The sequence below is a fragment of the Carassius carassius genome, chromosome 22, assembly GCF_963082965.1.
Source record: "Carassius carassius chromosome 22, fCarCar2.1, whole genome shotgun sequence".
Taxonomy (NCBI): Eukaryota; Metazoa; Chordata; class Actinopteri; order Cypriniformes; family Cyprinidae; genus Carassius; species Carassius carassius.
The window spans coordinates 3,022,229-3,041,905 of record NC_081776.1 but is presented as its reverse complement, the minus strand read 5'-3'; the positions used below and the strand labels follow the sequence as shown (position 1 = coordinate 3,041,905).

At 37.2% G+C, this 19,677-nt stretch overlaps 3 protein-coding genes across 4 annotated transcripts in view; all 3 read left to right on the top strand.

The window, feature by feature from the left end:
• Positions 1–6,359, top strand: si:dkey-14d8.20 (deleted in malignant brain tumors 1 protein). Its single transcript, XM_059504819.1, has 12 exons — positions 1–535; positions 666–762; positions 862–1,200; positions 1,294–1,602; positions 1,946–2,263; positions 2,521–2,826; positions 2,907–3,209; positions 4,583–4,891; positions 5,011–5,316; positions 5,594–5,682; positions 5,793–5,892; positions 5,986–6,359. Exons 2-11 carry the CDS (start codon positions 741–743, stop codon positions 5,883–5,885), a joined length of 2,394 nt encoding a protein of 797 aa, XP_059360802.1. The 5' UTR covers positions 1–535; positions 666–740; the 3' UTR covers positions 5,886–5,892; positions 5,986–6,359.
• A 1,657-nt stretch (positions 6,360–8,016) lies between these two features.
• Positions 8,017–11,139, top strand: LOC132098539 (scavenger receptor cysteine-rich domain-containing group B protein-like). The gene is made up of 4 exons (XM_059504621.1): positions 8,017–8,627; positions 8,717–9,025; positions 9,728–10,036; positions 11,120–11,139. Exons 1-4 carry the CDS (start codon positions 8,552–8,554, stop codon positions 11,137–11,139), a joined length of 714 nt encoding a protein of 237 aa, XP_059360604.1. The 5' UTR covers positions 8,017–8,551.
• The window catches only part of LOC132098683 (anoctamin-1-like), a 67,896-nt gene continuing 59,115 nt past the window's right edge, over positions 10,897–19,677 (top strand). For both annotated transcript variants that reach the window (XM_059504810.1, XM_059504807.1), the window contains exons 1-2: positions 10,897–11,018; positions 11,430–11,531. The gene's annotated coding sequence lies outside the window, so the exon portion shown is untranslated. The remainder of the gene's footprint in view (positions 11,019–11,429; positions 11,532–19,677) is intronic.

The window sequence follows — 19,677 nt, the reverse complement described above, 5'->3', positions numbered from 1 at the left end:
TGACTATGTTTCAAAGAAATATATGAGATAAGTGATAAGTGACGTTACATACAGCCAAGTATGGTGACCCATACTTGGAATTCGTGTTCTGCATTTAACCCATCCAAAGTTCACACTTAGCAGTGAACACACACACACACACACACAGTTGGGGTTTCGGTGCCTTGCTCAAGGGCACCTCAGTCGTGGTATTGAAGGTGTAGAGAGTGCTGTACTTTCACTCCCTCCACCTATAATTCCTACCACATATTAGCTTCAGGAATGTACTAATGTACTGTATGAACCTTAAATGCATTTGTTTGAGACACATTTGATTTCACCTTCTTGGACTTACAGTAAAAAGGTTTTGTTGAAGTCAGCCAGTGGGAGGAACCAGAGCCAAATAGATTTAACCAATCTCAATCTCAACTCTATGTCCTATGGAGTAGGAGGCAACCTCAACATTTAAATATGCCTGATTCTAATCATGTGCTTTATCAAGAGTGGACCTGCTAATTTAGAGACAGAAAAACAAAATCAGGAGTGAACATTACAAGTGAGTTTCAAAATTGCACTTCAAAAATAAAATTTTAGGATTTTGATGATATAACAGCATAGATTTTCTTACTTATTGCTGGTGTCGACTTTAATATTATTGCTGATTTATGTCATTTTGTTTTATAAAGATCTGTAGAAGTGGAAATTCTTTGTAATTTCACAGACAAATCCAGTGGTGTCCATATATTTAGTGACAAGCAACAATGTTGCTCATTCTATTTCTGAGTAAGTATCAATGCTGACAAATAAGCACATTTTTACAGAAAATGCCAGTGTTTGTAACTCAAAAAGAAATTGTTTTATTTTTTTTTCTCTAACATGAAGTTCTAGGCAATACCATTTCAAGTGCATCTGAATCAGTCAGACTGGTAAATGGCAACAACTCTTGTTCTGGAAGACTGGAGGTTTTCTATAACAATCAGTGGGGAACAGTGTGTGATGATGGCTGGGATCTATCAGATGCTGCAGTGGTGTGTAGAGAGATGGGCTGTGGGGATGCTATTGAGGCAAAGAGTGGTGCTTATTTCAGACCAGGTGGGGGACAAGTATCAATGAGCAATATTGGGTGCGTTGGAAATGAGCCTATGTTGAGCAGTTGCAGCTCTAAGAAAGTGGGAGAGTTTTACTGTGACCATTCAAAAGATGCTGGAGTCATATGTCGCTGTAAGTTGCTGGTATTTCTCTTGAAATAAAAGCCGTTATGTTTCTGTATGCAATTAATAATTATTTCTGATGTCTGCTCTGTGTGGACATTAGCCCTTGCCAGATTGGTGAATGGCAGTCACTCCTGTTCTGGACGAGTGGAGGTTTTCAAGGATGGTCAGTGGGGAACAGTGTGCAGTAATGGCTGGGATTATTCAGAGGCTGCAGTAATATGTACAGAAATGGGCTGTGGGAGTGTTTTCGAGCAAAGGATCGGTGGTTTTTTTGGCCAGGGATCAGGACCAGTATGGCTGAGTGATGTACAATGTTCTAACTCTGAAACTACTCTGAGGCACTGTACTTTTCAGGGATGGGGACAAAACTCATGTGGACATGAGAAGGATGCTACAGTCGCCTGCTACCGTGAGTATAAAATCTTTTACACTAAGTTTAAAGGGTGACGTGCAGCATTTGTGGCATGCATTGGTTAACACAGAAAATTATTTTTACTCTTTCCTCAGTTTTCAAGACACCAAGCTTATATTTTTGTTAAATCACTTACATCAATTAATCTGTATATAAATGAATAATACCAACATTATAACTGTGGATAGAATTTGGTTAATTTACATCATGCCACAAATGCTGTGCATAAAAATTTGTTTCTAAATAATCCAGAATATTTCTTGACTCAAGTTTTATATGAACCTGAGAAAGTTCATCAGATAAATCCATTGACATCAGCTCTCATTATGTCATTATTCAGGCAGAATTAAGCTGGAAAATGGCTTCAATGCTTGCTCTGGAAGAGTGGAGATTTATAATCGCTGGGGAAACAATTGGGTAACTGTGGTTGGTGATAACTGGGATCTATCAGAGGCTGCAGTGGTGTGTAGGGAGGTCGGATGTGGGGATGCTATAGCAGCAAAGGGTGCTGCTTATTTCGGGCAGGGATATAACGGGTTTCCAGTATGGTTGAATGATGTCAGCTGTATTGGCAATGAGCCCACACTCTTTGCCTGTGAGTCCAAAAAAATAGAAGATTTCCAGCTGCATTACAAGGATGCTGGTGTCATCTGTCAATGTAAGTTGCTCCATTGTCATTCATGCAAGAATACTGAAAATAAACTTTTGTCAGTGAATAGTAGTTCACTCAAAAAATTTAAACTTGTGTTATCATTTAACCCCAGGTTGCTACAGGTCCATTATTATGTTTATGATTACACTGCATTATAAATGTGGGGGGAAACTAGAATAAAGTTTCTGTTCTGTATTTAGGTAAACTATCCTAATATTTTTATAACTGTATGTTTCTTAATCTTTCATCCATCTGACCATTAGCTCTTGTTAAGCTGGTGAATGGCACTAACTCTTGCTCTGGGCGAGTTGAAGTTTTCTTTGATGGCCGGTGGGGAACAGTGTGTGATGATGGCTGGGATCTATCAGATGCTGCAGCGGTTTGTAGAGAGATGGGCTGTGGGGATGCTATTGAGGCAAAGAGTGCTGCTTATTTTGGACAAGGATCTGGACTCGTATGGCTAAGTGATTTACAGTGTGGCAGTTACTCTACTCTGAGAAACTGTAATTCAAAGGGATGGGGACAAAACAGCTGTGGACATGAGAAGGATGCTGGAGTCACCTGTCAACGTGAGTACAAAACAGAAAAAATTAACAGTATAAATCTTGTCATATTTTTTCCACTGGTAATAGATTTTTGTTGCCATTAGTTAAAATCAGACTGGTGAATGGCATCTCCTCTTGTTCTGGACGAGTGGAGGTTTTTCGTGATGGTCAGTGGGGAACTGTGTATGATGATGGCTGGGATCTGTTAGATGCTGCAGTGGTGTGTAGACAGATGGGATGTGGAGATGCTACAGAGGCAATAGGCGGTGCTTATTTTGGACAAGGTGCAGGACAAATATTTATGGGCAGTGTAAACTGTGTTGGAAATGAGGCCATACTCAGTGCTTGTGAATCACGTAGAACGGGAATGTATGACCATTCAAAGGATGCTGGAGTCATCTGTAACCGTAAGTGAAACTCCGTTTTTCTACACGGTTTCTTTCATTTTCATGCATGTAGAAAATAGTGTTTAAAAGAGTAATTCACTTGAAAATTTCAATTTGCTCAATAAATTTACTCACCCCCTGGTCATCTAAGATGTAGAAGAGTTTATGTTTATTCTTCAGAACAGATGTGGAGAACTCTGCAGTGAATGGGTGCCGTCAGAATGAGAGTTCAAACAGGGCTGCGCTGCAGCTGAATAAACAGATTTAACTGCCTTCATTGTTCTTAATATTATCATTTTCTATAATGAAATGCTAATCGACATTATCACTGCTTAGAATACAATGGGATATTTTGTGCCTTAATTAATCTGTTTAAGAAACCACATCATCTCACAGAAGGATTTATTTCAAACACTCGACTGACGTTATGAAGTGAGTTTGGAGTAAAAACATGTTATTAAATGGTATTTCCACACGCTCTCTGATGGACCAGCATTTACTACACGAAGCCTAGTTTATGGAGAAGATATGCAAACAGCTGTCATTATCATGCTGGATTTCGTCGATTTCATAATCCAGTGATTATATCATCTGCAATTATGAATGCGATTTTGCATTGCTTCCCAGAGAACTACAGCTCTGTATAGTAAATACTGCTCCACCTGAAAGTACAGAAGCAGCTTTACTGACAAAATGCGCATGACAATCATGATTAATCGCTTTCGATTAATCGTGCAGCCCTAAGTTCAAACAGCTGATAAAAACATCACAATAATTCACAAGTCTGGACAATATGTGAGTTTAGAATCCATAATAACACTTCCTTCAGTGAAAAAAAAATCAATCCCTAGTTGTCCGCTCACATCAAAATCCACAGACATCTTTGTTTAGAACTGTTTTCACTTGTAAATGGTGCTTGATCTTTGCATATTTCTCTCCTGATGCAGAAGACATTACTTTTTTACTGGATAAAGCAATATTAGCTGGAAGCAATGGTTTGAAGTTATAAACATCTTAATGGTTTACTTGTTTCTTGCAAACATCCAGCTTTTTGCTTTACAAGACATTCATTGATGGACTGGAGTGGTGTGGATTATTGTGATGTTTTTATCAACTGTTTGTTTGGACTCTCCTTCTGATGGCACCCATCCACTGCTGAGGATTGGTGAGAAAGTAGTATCTAAACTGATTCTAATGTTCTAATGAACAAACAAGCTCTTCTTAATATTGGATGGCCTGTGGGTGAGTAAATATTTAGCAAATTTTTATTTTTGGGTGAAACATTTCTTTAATGCAGCCACGTGTGGGACTTTGACCTGAAAAAGAAGACAGGAGAAAACATTGTTTTTAAGTAGTTAATGTGTTTCTTTTACTTTCATTTATGTGGCTGTTAGCTTCTCTCAGGCTCATTAATGGACACAACTCTTGTTTTGGAAGAGTGGAGGTTCTTTTTAATGGAATATGGGGAACAGTGTGTGATGATGGATGGGATGCATCAGATGCTGCAGTGGTGTGTAGAGAGATGGGCTGTGGGGATGTGATCGAGGCAAAGAGCGCTGCCTATTTCGATCAGGGATCAGGACCTGTATGGATAAGTGATTTACAATGTTCCGACACTGACTCAAGACTAAGAGGTTGTAAATCAGGTGGATGGGGAAGAGGCACTTGTGGACATGAGAAAGATGCAGGAGTCATCTGTGAGGGTGAGTGCAAACCTTTTAACAGCAAATGATGTAGTCAGTATAGGACTGAAGTGATTGTATATATGCTTTATGATCGAATTATCATTATATATAAACTTCTTCTATTGTGTGAGCAATAGATAATGTTAGGCTGGTCAGCGGCACCAACCCCTGTTCTGGACGAGTGGAGGTTCTTCTTGCCGGTCAGTGGGGAACAGTGTGTGATAATGGATGGGATGCATCAGATGCTGCAGTGGTGTGTAGACAACTTGGATGTGGAACAGTTTTGGAAGTAAAGAATGCGGCTTATTTTGGAAAGGGTTCGGGAACAATTTGGATGAATAATGTAAACTGTTTTGGGAATGAGGCTACACTGATGAGCTGTTCATATAATGCAACTCCAGACAGATGTGACCATGAGAAAGATGCCGGAGTCATTTGTGGAGGTAAGTTCCAGTGCTTTCATTTTAGTGAGTGAGGTAATACAGAAATGTGTTTTCTTCATGGAGACAATGATGACTTTTGATTTGATAATTTTGGTTCCAAACTATACCCAGAATGCCTATGAAATTTCATGCTGAAATATGCTGGTATATCAAATTTTCTTACTATTGTAGGCTTTAAAAATTAATGCTCTTTAAAGCCCACAGCCACGTTAAAAAAGTTTGTTACTGTTGCATTTGAGTCTTAATCTTAAATCATAATTTTCACACCTTCACTCAGCTGTTAAAGTCCTGTTGAGGGTTGAAGTGAAGGCTACCTTTGGAATCAACCCAAACACTGCTGGAATCATAAATAAAATTTCAGATGAGGTAAGAGCAGTGGAAAGAATGACATTGAGCTGTATCTTTCACTACATTTTGCTGTCATCTACTGTGTTATTATTCTGTTCTCTGTATTTACATTCATTTGAATCTCATAGATTGGAAAGAAGCTACGAATAAATGGGACTTTCACACTGAAAACTCAGACTGATGGAAATATCTTTCATAAGAGAATAGGAGCCGCACCCTGAAATATTGGTACGACATTAATATTAGCTTTAAAACTAAAGTTTTAAATCTTTAATTGCATATTTTCCATAATAACAATGTACAGTGGTGTTGGTTCCTCAGGTCATTTCTGGAATACAGAGAAGACAACTAGCTAACACTATCTTATAGGACATTGATTGCTTCATCCCTCTTTCAGTCTGACCTTTGGAAACACGACAATGCTTTTATAATATCCTTGTATTTTTTTTAATGACAATGTAAGCATAATGTTTTTTGTTTAGATAAGTATTTTGATACTGATCTTTGTGTCACATCCTAACATGCTAAATTTAAATGTCATATATTTAGTAATCAATGTCAATATTGTACATATATTTTCAATATAAACATGTCTGGAGCTAAATTAATTCAAATATTAGAACAGTATGCTTAATAATAATTTCATTTAATTCAATTAAATTCAAATAGTTGCATTATAAACATAATTAAAGTGTGATTAAAAAAATTCTGGATGTTGTCTTTCTTTGTAGTCTTTTGTGGTCACAATTTCAGTATTTTTGTGTTGTTTTACATAAAAAAATTGTTATGCTTGTACCTTGTTAATGTAGGCATGGTAACATTTTACCATATTTAAGTAATTCAGTTGCTTAGATTTTGAAACAAATATTCATCTTTTTTAACCATGAAGGCATCTGGGCTTGTGGTTGGTGAGCCGGTTTCTCCCAAGTATTATCAGGATACTTAAATGTTTTGAAAACCATTTGCAATGGGTAATGAGCTGAGACAGACACGTGCATGTATTTAGAAAGAAAAGCAACCTATCCCAATTCAAAAACTGAGTGAATGCCTGACCGTGGATAATAACATAAAGCCAAATTTTAATTGTGAAACATGGAATGGCTTCAGAATGCATGGAATAAAGCAAACCTTGTTTGGTCCTAAATAATACAGGATTGTTTGTGGAAGGTAAATATTCAAAAGGTTCACAGTTTGCATCTTGTTAATGGGGCCTGTCAGAGTAATTAGGGAGGAAAAACTCATTTGAACAACCAAACAAAATGGAAAAAATGAACAGCCTTCTGTTTGATGTCATTGTTATTTGTTTGCAAAATTTCGAGCAGACTCAAACTTTTTGGTAACACTAAACACTTCAAATTCATGACAATAACCTTGATAGGTGCCCCATAAAACCCAGCATCGTGAAAGACAAAAACAAGTTGAGAATAATAAAATCTGAGAGATTATCATTACCTTATAGTTTCTTTTATGGCAAACCTGTTTGCATAGGTCATGGCTTTCTTCTAAAGTGCAATTTGCTGACTTCTACACCTGTTGTTATAATGCAAATATATGTAAAATAATAACCTGAAAAGGTGTGATAATTTTCATCTGGAGGGAGGAGACAGGTGGGCTGGAGGTTGTACCTCTAGATAAAAGCACAATAAATCTCCAATATACAAACTTATATTTCAGACCCAGTCCCAGAAAGAAAACAGCAGCATACATGGGACACTTCAAAAGGGTTGAACCCCTTAGCCATATTTTAAATTACCTGTCTTTGTTTTACTATTTATATTTGTCTGCTAAATTTAATAAATATAAATGTTTATTAATGTGTTCTATCTCAAAGTATGATTCCAACGAAGTAGGATTCTCTGCAAATTTTCAAGTAGACAATAGAATTAGAAAAATGGTATATTATGGTATATTATAATATCCTTATTTGTATTTTTTTTAAATGTTGCCTAAGGAATGATTTTAGGATTTACATTTATATTTATGGCTTAATAAGCAAGTCTAAAACAAGAAACTTTGGTAACACCAAATGTAATATAAGACCTTTATATAAACTATTATAAAGGTATTTATAATGTATGTTATAATATCTTATATCTTTTCATAAATAATTGTAACCAAAGTTAAAATGTATTATAGCAGAATTTTGAATTCGGAAATTGGTTGTTTGTCATCTATTTTACTGAAATATACTTTCTAAAGGTGTAACACACTGTATAATCATTATAATATATTATTAATGTGGTTTTAATTATTCAAGATCATACAATAGCTACATTGCAAGGTGCATTACAAAACATTTAATGTATTAAAAATATTTAATAATACATTAACCTATAAAGGCTCTAAGCAAATTCTTGCAGAAACTATAGTTATCTTCCTGTTTTATTAAATTAATCTGGTAATGTTAAAAGTAGCATTGTTTATTAAAATCAGCTATATCTTTTAGCATTACCATGTTTCTTAGTTTCTTTACAGCAGCGCTGTGTACCATATGGCTCATTGTCCTTCAAAGTAAGACCTCGAACACAGTTCATACTTACAAACAGCTTATTTTTGCCCTGCATATTGTATGATATAATTGTGATTCTCCATGTTTTTTTCTCTCATGACGAGCAGTTTTGGGCAATCCCACGTCAGGCGAGGCTTCTTCAGTCAGACTCGTTGATGGCAGCAGCTCTTGTTCGGGAAGAGTGCAGGTTCTCCATGATGGAAAATGGGGAACAGTGTGTTACGATGGCTGGGATTTGTTAGACGCAAATGTTGTGTGTAGTGAGTTGGGCTGTGGGGAAGCGAAAGAGGTGAAGTCTGCACATTATTTTGGGAATAGCTCAGGACAAATATGGTTGACTAAGGTGAAATGTTTTGGGAATGAGTCCTCGCTGACAGAATGTCCAGTGGGTGGAGAGGAACAATGGGGACAAAAAAGTGCCTTCTTGACATGTATGCTGGAGTCATCTGTCAGAGTGAGTACAAAAGCTTTTACAGTTTAACCGCATACTATGTGATCAAAGTTGTCATACTTTTGTTGATTCTTATTCATGTGTCTGATCAGCTAGAACCAGGCTGGTGAGTGGCATCAACTCTTGTTCCGGACGAGTGCAGGTTCTTTATAAAGGAACGTGGGGAACAGTGTGTCATGATGGCTGGGATCTGTCTGAAGCTGCAGTGGTGTGTAGAGAGATTGGCTGTGGGGACGTCATTGAGGTGAAGAGTTCGGCGTATTTTGGAGAAGGTTCAGGACAAATATGGATGGATAATGTAAACTGCACTGGAAATGAGTCTGCGTTGAGCAAATGCGCACATCTTGGACTGGAATCTAATGACTGCAATCACTCCGAGGATGTTGGAGTCATCTGTCAGCGTAAGTCAGTGTAAATTAAAATAGCAACATTGTAAATAAAAAGGGCAACAGCAAGTCTAGCTTTTTTCTTGCAATTCTGAAAAAAAAGAAAAAAATGTGAGGTAGAAACTAAGAATTGCGAGATGTAAACCCGGGGAAAAGGTCAGAATTGTGGGATACACAAAAAAAAAAAAAAGAAAATCAAAATTAATAGAAGAAAGTCAGATTTGTGAGATACAATACAAAAAAAATGAAACTCAAAATTAATAGAAAAAAGTCTGATTTGTTAAATACAATACAGAGAAAAACAAACTCAAAATTAATAGAAAAAAGTCAGAATTGTGAGATACAATACAAAAAACAAACTCAAAATTAATAGAAAAAGTCAGGATTGCCATTTGTAAATTCAGAATTCTGAGAAAAAAAAATTGTTAGATATTGTGAGAAAAAAATGACTTTTTTTCTCTCTCAGAATTGCACCTTTATATCGCAGTTCTGAGGAAAAAAAGCCAGAACTGTGAGATTTAAACTCAGAATTGCAAAGAAAATTTTGAAGAAAAAAGTCTGAATTGTGAGATTAAGCCACGATCATTTTTCACATTTTATATTCTTTGGCAGAAATGGGCTTCCATAGCTTTTTTTGTACTGTATTTCTAATTGGAATTTTAAAGAAAACCATTAATTAATTGCTGTTTCTTTTGTTTTCTTCTGCATGGTCATCAGCTGTTATAAGGACGGTAGAAGGCTTTGACGCTTGTTCTGGAAGAGTGGAGGTTCTCCATAATGGAAAATGGGGAACCGTGTGTGATAATAACTGGGATGGATCAGATGGCAAAGTGGTATGTAAAGAGATGGGCTGTGGAAATATCAAAGCATTAACATATGGTGCTTATTTCGGAGTCACATCGGGACAAATATGGATGAGCAATGTGAGCTGCAATGGAGAAGAGGCTGCTTTGAGCACCTGTGCATTTGAGGGATGGGGAACACATAACTGTCTTTATGCAAGGCACGCTGGAGTCATATGTCGCTGTGAGTTGAAAACTGTAAATAAATAATTATCTTTTTAACCATTTTGAAGATTGACAGAGCCAGTCATTATATGTGTTTGTTGTTGCAATTTCTATATTTACTAATAAAACAAATAATACTCAATTTTTCAGTTGATCATATTTTAGATTGCTTGAACACTATGCTTTGTTCTAGAGGGACAAAATGTTAAACCAATGCAATGAATCAAAGCTTTATTTTGGCTTGGGTAGATGGCAGAGTTAAGTTTCTCTTATTTATTTATATATATATATATATATATATATTTATATATATTAGGTTATATATTCATTTAAAAGATGCTTAGATATCTAAGATATTTCTACTAAAAGGTAATGTTTTTCTTGTTTGATAATAAATATTAATATTAATAACAATTAGAAAATAAATGATTGGATGTCACAGTAACAGTTGTATGCAACTCTTTGGTGTAAACATACATGCATACAAACATACATACACAAACACCATATAACATATATGACTCTACATGAGATACATATTACTACCTTTTTTTTTTTACTGTACAATATACAAAAATTTTCGTTGCACGTAGCCTACTCATTAAATGTGATGCGAATGAAAGAGCAAGATTTCAATTAATTGAAGCTTTTGAGTTCTTTGGGAATAAATGATTTGTCACTCCAGGTTCTGTTAGAAGATGGGCCAAAGCAATCTATAATGAATTATTAACTATTTATTTGAACGAAACAGGACTGATTTTAACAGAGTTTACTTTAGAATTTAGTTTAAATTGTTCATCCTCACCACTAGGCGGCGCAATCGGTTTTCTTCTTCAGGCTGTTTGACAACATAACGCGTATGGTGACGACAGTCAAAACAACAACAACAACACGTGCAGATTCTGCAGATAATTTAGTCTTCAAAGCTTTTACTGACACTTTGACAGCAGCTCAGCTGGAAACTAAACCGAGCGATAAAACGAGTGTCACGCGACTCACCTGTGAGTAACTTTCTTAAAGCAACTCGCAATGTATTCAGACACTCACATCTTCTGTTTATCACATCTTTGTTTTCATGCTGTTTTTCTGCTGAACCTGTCAGACCTTCAGAATAACAGATGAATCGGTTGCTGCACTTCCTTTGTAATATTCTGAAAGTGTGAATGTATATGCACATTTATTTAATTAAATCCGTCTTAATTAAATCTGGCGATAGAAGCAGATTGAACTAAAAGATTATTAAAGCTGCAGGATTGCTGCAGGACGTATAATAGACTCTGAAATATTTTACACTGTTTGAGAATTCAGTTAATGCATCCAATTTATATTTGTTAACTATTAATTTATTTGTAGATTTGTTAGATAGATGCAGTATGTGTAATAATGTCTAAATAATGTTAAATGTATTTCAGTCTTGAATCTCCAGAATAAGTGATGTGTTGTTGGTTGTAAACTCATCCGGCTGAAGCAGATCTCTGGACGTGTGGACAGATGTTGACTGTAATGATGGACAGGTAATGGATCTCATGTGTGTTCTAGTGCACTAAACATGTAGGATACCAACATTTTTATTTTGAGGGCCTCTCATTTGAAAAGCAAATGATAGTAACTTAAGTAGGTGGGGGACAGACTACTCTTTGTATTCATTATTTTCTCGCAGCCCAGATTATTATTTTCACAAGACCATAATGATAATAACAAATCATCAATTAATAATTAATCATTAGATGAGAATTTTTATGCAGCATTATTTATTTTTTCAGTCTGTCCAAAAGTATAACTGCCGCAGGAGGAGACCGTACTGATACTTGACAAGATCTCTTGCTGGAATACAGGATGAATTTTTATATCACTTCGCAATAAAGATATTAAAGTAAGGTGTGTTTGTGAATTTTGGAGTTGGGATTTGAACCCACGTCTTCATCACAGTCTCAGAGAACATGTGTTTATCCACTAACCCATTATGGAGTCCATGTTGTGTTTTGGACTTTGAGTGACTTTGTTGGCTGAGATTGGTTTAAAGTAAGTAAAAGTGGGATCTGAACTCAGATCGAACAACTTATATGTTCTATACTTCTCTAAGAGGGTTAGTGCATAAGAACATACCCATAACGCATTTCAATTGCTATATCAACAGCCAGTCAGAACTCTTCACACTTTCGTGGATCCTTTTTTAAAACGTTTTAAAGCACACTAAATTTGAACCTGGATTCTCCACAGGAGGGCGACACACACATCTCTGACACTTTAGACACTTTTTAACATTCAAGCACAACAAGAAGGTGGAAAATTCCAAAACATTATTTTTTGTAATTTACTTCAAATTACATTGCTAAAATATTTTTGTCAAACTTCACAAAAAATGTAAACAGCAGTGTCTCTATCATTGTTATAACAGTATATATATATTAGTTTTTAACAGGTAGTGCAAATATTTTTCCCTTTCTTTATTTTAACTTAACTCAAAAAAACCTAGCACTCAACGAACAACATTGCACTGAACAAATGCAAACCCTGAATACATTTGTACACTATTCTATTTCTTGCCAGACACCTGGCAGCGCTTCTGCTCACACAACTGAGCCACGTTTGCCCTGATGGAGGTCACAGTTGAAACTCTGAGTACAGCTTTAAGGGCATAACTATGCTTGGATCTGTACTTGCATTTATTGAAGTTCATAGTTGAGAAAAGTTTCTCACACAGATATGGGTTCCAAAAAGGCACATTACTCGACTGAACACTTTGGACAGCTCTGGGAAGCATGGAGTTAATTCTCTCAAAAACTGTCCAGTCTTGTCAGCTTGTCCCTGCGCCTCTCTGAATTTATTTTTTAGATCACTGTTGCACCGCAAGTCAATAAGTTCCATTTGCAAAGGACTTGGGACACTCTCTACATCAGCTGAGAAGGGGTCTGCAAACAGCTGGAAAGTGTCACGATGTGTCTTGAAGTCAGCAAAACGCTGATCAAATTCCTGCAGTAGGTTTTCTTGCAGTAAGAAAGCTGAGCTTTCCACAATCTTAGTTTTGTGGAGAAGGCTTTCACACTGTCATACACTGCTGTGATGAGCTGATCTGGGCCCTGGAGCTTCAGGTTAAGGACGTTCAGCTCTTGTGTTATGTCAACTTAGAATGCAAGGTTCATGACCCATTTAGGATCATCAAATTCAGGATCATCCGTTCCGCCATCTTCCATGAATCTCTTCACCTCTGCTCTTAACTCAAAGAATCTCTTCAGGACATTCCCCCTGCTGAGCCCGTGGACCTCAGTAAAATAAAGTACATCACCATATGTTGACTCAATTTCTTTTAAAAAGGCCCGAAACTTACGATGCTCTAAACTCCTAGACCTGATGTAATTTATACATTACAGTTCATATTTCAAGCATTTGCTGCACAGTACCTGTTGGTGAATAATGCAGTGCAGAACAACTGCTGCATCTGCATTTTCCTCTTCTAACTTTCTTTGTACTAGTGCTACCAGTCCATTTTTTTCCCTGTCATAGACGGAGCACCATCAGTGGTAATGCCGACCAGCATGTTCCACGGAAAACCACGCCAATTGTGTCTCACAGCTGCTGAAATATATCTTTGGCTGTGGTACGGCTGTGCATTGGACACAAACTCAGCAAGTCTTCTGTCACTTTAAACTGGTCATTAATACCCCTGATGAAAATTGCTAACTGAGCACTGTCGGTTATGTCTGTGCTTTCGTCAAGCGCCACAGAATATGCAGTGAAAACTTTAGATTTGCTGCGTAACTGATCATAAATGTCACTCGATAACTTGCTGATCCGCTCTGCCACTGTGTTTGCCGGCAAAGATAGATTGTTGAACAAGTTTTTCTTTTCTGGACAAAGAATATCAGCGACTTTCTGCATGCAATCCTTTACATACTGCCCTTCTGTTAAATGGCCCGCGGGCCGGCAGTTTGAGACCCCTGCTTTAGACTGATTTAAGCTGCTCAAGAGTCTCATGTGATCTTGGTCTGTCAACTAGTTAGTCTCAGTAACTACCAAACATCCTCAAAGCCCTCAGAGAGTCTCAGGAACCCTGACTGAAGCACTTCTTTCTGCTCTGAGACTGATGTTTGATGAGCCGTGAAACTCATTCATTTTAGACCAGTCACAGTAATGCTTTCATTTTGAACTGATTTATGATTTATTCAAGACTAAGTGTCATTTAAAAGAGACACACCAGAACATCCTTTATTTACATTATTATTTCTGTTTCACAACTCTAACACAAAACTGTTACTAAACAGTCTTTTAGACACCGTCTATGATCATGTTTCATGCCTCCTGTGTTACACTGTTGCAGTTTATTTCTAAAGACTATACAACACAAGCCAGAGGAAAATCTTGCATTCAATTACTTTGCATTGAAAAGTATATACTAAATTGATTATTCAATATTGAGAAATATTAAGAAAATAATCACTTAAATCTGTAAACTAGTATTAATCAGTTAAAATTTGAATTGCAGGATTTTCTCATATTGTCCTGTATCTCAAGATTTGTTAAAATAAAATTTTAAAACATCCAAGTCAAAATAACTTTCAAGACCTCTTGTAGTGAATTCTGGGAATTATGGAATTTATTTCAGCTCTGACTTGAGTAAAAGGTAAATCTTGCATTTAGCTTAAGGATACATATTCATGTGTAGTATGTATGTATTCGAATCTGTTAGCTTGAAACAGTCATGACCATCAGTTATTTGTCAAATGTATCAAATTCTTGTTATAGGAATCATGTCCAAAATTAGACCCTGCAAGAGTGGGAAAATTCGGACCATGTGCTTGATAAGATAACATATGATTAATTAATGATACCCCCGAGCCAAGACAATATCTGATTGGTCAAGACAACATTTGAGGTGTGGCCAACAGGCCAGTTTAAATACTTAGGACACCATAAAATCTTGCTTTTAGTTTTTAGCTATGCTTCTTAGCTTTTGCTATTAGTCATGTCTGCTTTTAGTTTTAGCTTTGCTTTTGCTGTCAGTCATGCCAGCTTTAAGCTTTTAGCTTGCGTTTAGCTTCTGCTATTAGTCATGCCTGCTTTTAGCTTGTAGCTTTGCTTCCTAGCTTAGCTTTTAGCCATGCTTTTAGTCATCACTGTTAGCTGTTCTTTGAGCACGGTTCCAGCGTCCTTCGGCCTGCACGCCTGCTGCTACTTAGCCACAATGAGAAGAAACACCACCTAGTCTCGTCAGACTTTACTTCTTTTCTTTTCCGTTTGAGAGTTTCGTGTTCTGAGTTAAGTTTTGTAACACCATGTCTGACCTCAACTGCCCGTTCAACTTCAACCAGCCCACACAACTTTGCGTCTTCAGCCAACGCCCAACCACGGGCTTCCCAAGACGTCACTTCAGCGACTACTGAACTTGCAGCCAATCAGCGACATCGGGAACTCCCTTTTCACAGGAGACGCAAGTAACTTTACCTCCAGACTGTGACCTTTACTGGTGTATCTAATATAATTTTAAAGGTGCATAGCGCAAGAATCTGAGTTTTCGCAGGACTACGCCCCCTCTGGCGGCAAGCGAAACTGCAACCAGAGGTGTGCACGCTCACGGACCACACGCACACGCACGCTTGCACGAGCACGAGCTGGTCATAACCCAAGGAGCATCAGCCGCACAAATCTTTTGTTTACAATCATAATGTCTTCAGAGGTAATAAAGTTTTAAATCTGAAAGTCATTTTAAATATGTGAAAGTAAAGGCAATTGAGTAAATTACACACTTATGTGTGAAGGAAAAAATGGGGGTAGTAGAAAACTTCGTTTTTTATTTCCATCTATCTCCATGTTGAACTGTGTTATGTGTTTACTGTATCCACTTATGACTGTATTATTATGGAAACACGTTCATGAACAATATAAGTTATTACTTTGTAAAAGCTCAAAATAGTAATCATGATACCATACCATACCATACCATACACAGTCGGTCAACAAAGTACACCCAAATGTCTCAAGGTAATAAACAATCAAATGGCACTATGACGTTACCATAAAAGCCAAACAGGCCAATCCGCCGAAGATTTGCGGAGGTTTAGCCTGTTTTATTGATCAGCTAAGTAGCATATTCCAATAGCAATACATCCTAATTAATTACATGTAGTGCTGATTTATTTAGTAGATTTTTGCCAGGGACAATACACACTGATGAACATTTATGTGAAATGTGTCAATACTTTTCAACTGCTGTCCCTGGGCATTTGGCAAGGTCACAGTAGTTCATACATTTAGAAGACAAAAAAGGGTAACTATACACAACATGTAATTAGTTCACACACTACAAGGTAACATTTACAGGGAAATAGCTCAATGGTCCGTGCAAAATAGTGCATGAGTCAGAAGTTATGCAGTTAAAATAAATTAAATTTGATTGTGATGAAGATGAATATACAGTTATTTGATTCAGTAAATAGTAACCCTGCTGTACAGTATGAGGAAAGTAAAGTAAATACCCCAGTACACAATCCAATTACATACAACCACTCCAAATTTTACAATCAATGTCTGCTTCGGATTGCAGGTACAGTTACAACGACTGACACTTGAAGAGAGGGATGAAGTACTCCAGATGGTAGTCACTCGTTTACCTGGTGTCCTTTTTGACATCATGGGCTATAGGCAGGCTACACCCAGACCAGCTCCACCTAACAGTGGTCCTCCTACTTGGTGCACCTGTCTCAACTGCATATTGATGCCTACTGACATCGAGAACAGATGTTGTAGACAGGATCCAGCTGGCTGTGTCAGCAGAAGTGCACATATGGAACTTTACATTTTGGATGAGGGCATCCTGCGGCTGGCTCGGCAGACCTGGAACGACATCCTTGCGCTGGATGACAGACAAGACCCTGGAGCGGACAATCGCGTGTATCGATACTCGGCCTACCGGCAATTCACAATCTGGCAACATGGCCGGCTCAGGAAATCGGGTTGTCATTCCATCCTACTGTGTGTCGAGAATCCGAGAAAAATATCCTGACCCTTTTGGGAATTATGTTGGTTATAAAGAAGCAACATTCAGGCAATAAACAAGTAATGAGCACATCAGAAAATATGGCAACAAATTAGAGAAGAAAAGGCTTTATTGTAAATATTTTTTTTTTCATGTTTGCAAAAATAAAGAAATATGCAGTGCCTATGTTTGACTTTGAGTCTGTTCAGGGAGCTGATGGCATCTCCTAGAAAAATAAATCATGAAGTGGTATTAGAACTGTTAGAACAGTTTACTATGGAAAAGAAAATTGACACTGAAGCAATGTGGCTAAAGGAATCAATGAAAATAGATATCTTGTATATATAAAAGAAAAAAACTATTTTCAATGTTCTACAAAGTACATTTAACACAACATACCTGCCCTCTGTGGACTTGTGACTGCACCAGATCTGCTGTAGGAGGGGGCACAATGCCAGATAGGGGTCCCAGAAATCGAGGGTCATCTGGTCTGTAGCTTCGCTTTCTTGGGAGTCCTCTTGCAGACTGAAGTCGTAATCCTAGAATTTTGATCTGCAGGTCCGGGATGTAACTATAGTCTTTTGCCTCTTTCATGGTTTGTACCCGATAGCGCTGTGACTTCTTGCTGTACAGTCGTTTTTGCCTGCAGAACAAATTATATGACATTAGTTCTCTAAACATGCATTATATTGAAAAGTCATAAAGCAATCACTTACGACACTTGGCCTTTGTTGTTGACATGCACTGGTCGGCGGTTGTGGTGGTTGTAGTCCAACGCCGCAAGAAATGTCCTGGCTTCATAGGTTTCATATGAAAAGGCAAACCGCTTGCCAGCATACATTAGTATGTTTTGGAAGGATTCTAGTTGAGAAGTTGTCCTAGAAAATATAATGAAATCAAAAGACAACGGGTCATGGTCATGAATATTCATATTGAACAACCAAAAAATTGTATTATTACAGTTTATAGTAACATAATTTTTATTCAATTATTCTGATGCCCATACCTACAAAATAAACAATCTTACCGGAAGGTGAGAAACTTCTCAATATCCTTCAGCCATCTGCGGTTGAGCACAATTTGTGACAGAGCCACATGTGCTGTAGATCCAGAAGGTATGACCTCTCTTTCATCACCCAAAGGCCCATGGAGGCATCTGCCAAGGGCCCATTCATGTACTCCACTGACATGGTGGAGTACACCTCGCCCAAGGGCGTAACTTTGGGTCTACCATTGGGGGGGTTAAACTCGCGGCATATTTATTTATTTATTAATTTATTGTATTATTTTCTTGTGTAAAAGGTAACATGCTAATTTGCATAATTTAATTATGCAATCCCCCCCAAAACGGGTGACTGTATTGGAGCAAACAGCAGTTACAATTCAGTGACATTGGTTCTACACAGTCCCTGGCACCCTCTGGCTTTACCTCATAGGACACTGGCAAACGAACATCTAGCCAGCCAACTCCAGTCAACAAAACAAATCATCAGCTAACTCAGTGTTTCTCAAACTTTTCTGCCATTCCCCACTTCAGAGGTAGGAAAGGGTTCCGAGCCCCACCTGTCCCCAATCACCCCAACAAAATGTTAATAAACTAGGCTTTAAGTTTAACTGTTAAAATGTATTTTATTAACATCACATTTTAAAAACTTAACATCAAATAACAGCATTAAAAAATTTCAAATAAAGAAAATGAAAGTGCAATTATATTATCACTTTGCATGAAATAAGACTCAAAATTAGATTAAAAAATAATAATAATTGTGTTTGCATTTAGCTTCTGATAACATCAATACAAGTGTGGACTAACATTAACCTAGTTGTGCTTTGATTCATTTTGACACTTTGCAAAATCCATGCAAAAAGAACAACAAAAAAACAAACAAACAAACAAAAATAAAAATAATCTCAAATTGAACCAGAGGTGGTAAATTCCTAATAATGTACGTATTCTTTTTAGGTATTTTAATAAGATAGATACCTAAAATACGTTGCGCATACAGCTCAAGTAATGCGATCGTTATAAAGGTGTTTGAACAACAAAACACATGCACTTGCACATATTTGACAATCGGAATATCAGATATATCCTGCTATAGCTAACACATTTGTGAAATTTTGAATAAAAAAGGAAATAAAAGCAGATCATCAGTCATTCAGCACTATTGTGGCTACGGTGTGACAAGCAATGAATGGCGCGTCTCCATGGGAACCATAAAGCGATACTACGATCAATAACGGTAGCCTTGAAATACTTTTAAACTTACGTGTGAAGAGGTTAAGTAACGTCAAGGCTTACATTTAAATGTGTCTTTGTTTTGAGTGTATGGTCAATAAATAAAGGAATTAAAAAGATGGGCACAAAACCTGTTTGTCATGTTTCTATTCCCCACACTTTGAGAAACGCTGAGCTAACTTAACAGCTAACTTAAGGGTACCTCCGTTTGGTCAGGATTTTTCGTTTTTCTTTTTTTTTTCTTTTTTCTTTTTTTTTGGCTGGTGTCGACAAACAATGAAAAATCGTTGTCTGGCTGCCTTTCAGTGTCCTTTTCATCTTTCCGTCAGCTTTCTCCAACCATTCATCCCATCGACTGCGCAAAATAGTGAACAAACTTGGTACTGAAAGCAGGTTGGGTAATACCAGAGACTTTGGTAATACCAAATCGGTGCGGTGGGCGGGGGGT

What these genes read in the sequence shown, in the direction of transcription:
- si:dkey-14d8.20 (XM_059504819.1), top strand. Translation starts at nt 741, where the DNA reads ATGTTGCTCATTCTATTTCTGA. An exon ending in TGCTGGTGTCATCTGTCAAT is followed by an intron (nt 2,264 to 2,520) that starts GTAAGTTGCTCC and finishes TCTGACCATTAG; the next exon opens with CTCTTGTTAAGCTGGTGAAT. An exon ending in TAAATAAAATTTCAGATGAG is followed by an intron (nt 5,683 to 5,792) that starts GTAAGAGCAGTG and finishes TGAATCTCATAG; the next exon opens with ATTGGAAAGAAGCTACGAAT.
- LOC132098539 (XM_059504621.1), top strand. Translation starts at nt 8,552, where the DNA reads ATGTCCAGTGGGTGGAGAGGAACAATGGGGACAAAAAAGTGCCTTCTT. An exon ending in TGTTGGAGTCATCTGTCAGC is followed by an intron (nt 9,026 to 9,727) that starts GTAAGTCAGTGT and finishes CATGGTCATCAG; the next exon opens with CTGTTATAAGGACGGTAGAA. An exon ending in CGCTGGAGTCATATGTCGCT is followed by an intron (nt 10,037 to 11,119) that starts GTGAGTTGAAAA and finishes TGAACCTGTCAG; the next exon opens with ACCTTCAGAATAACAGATGA.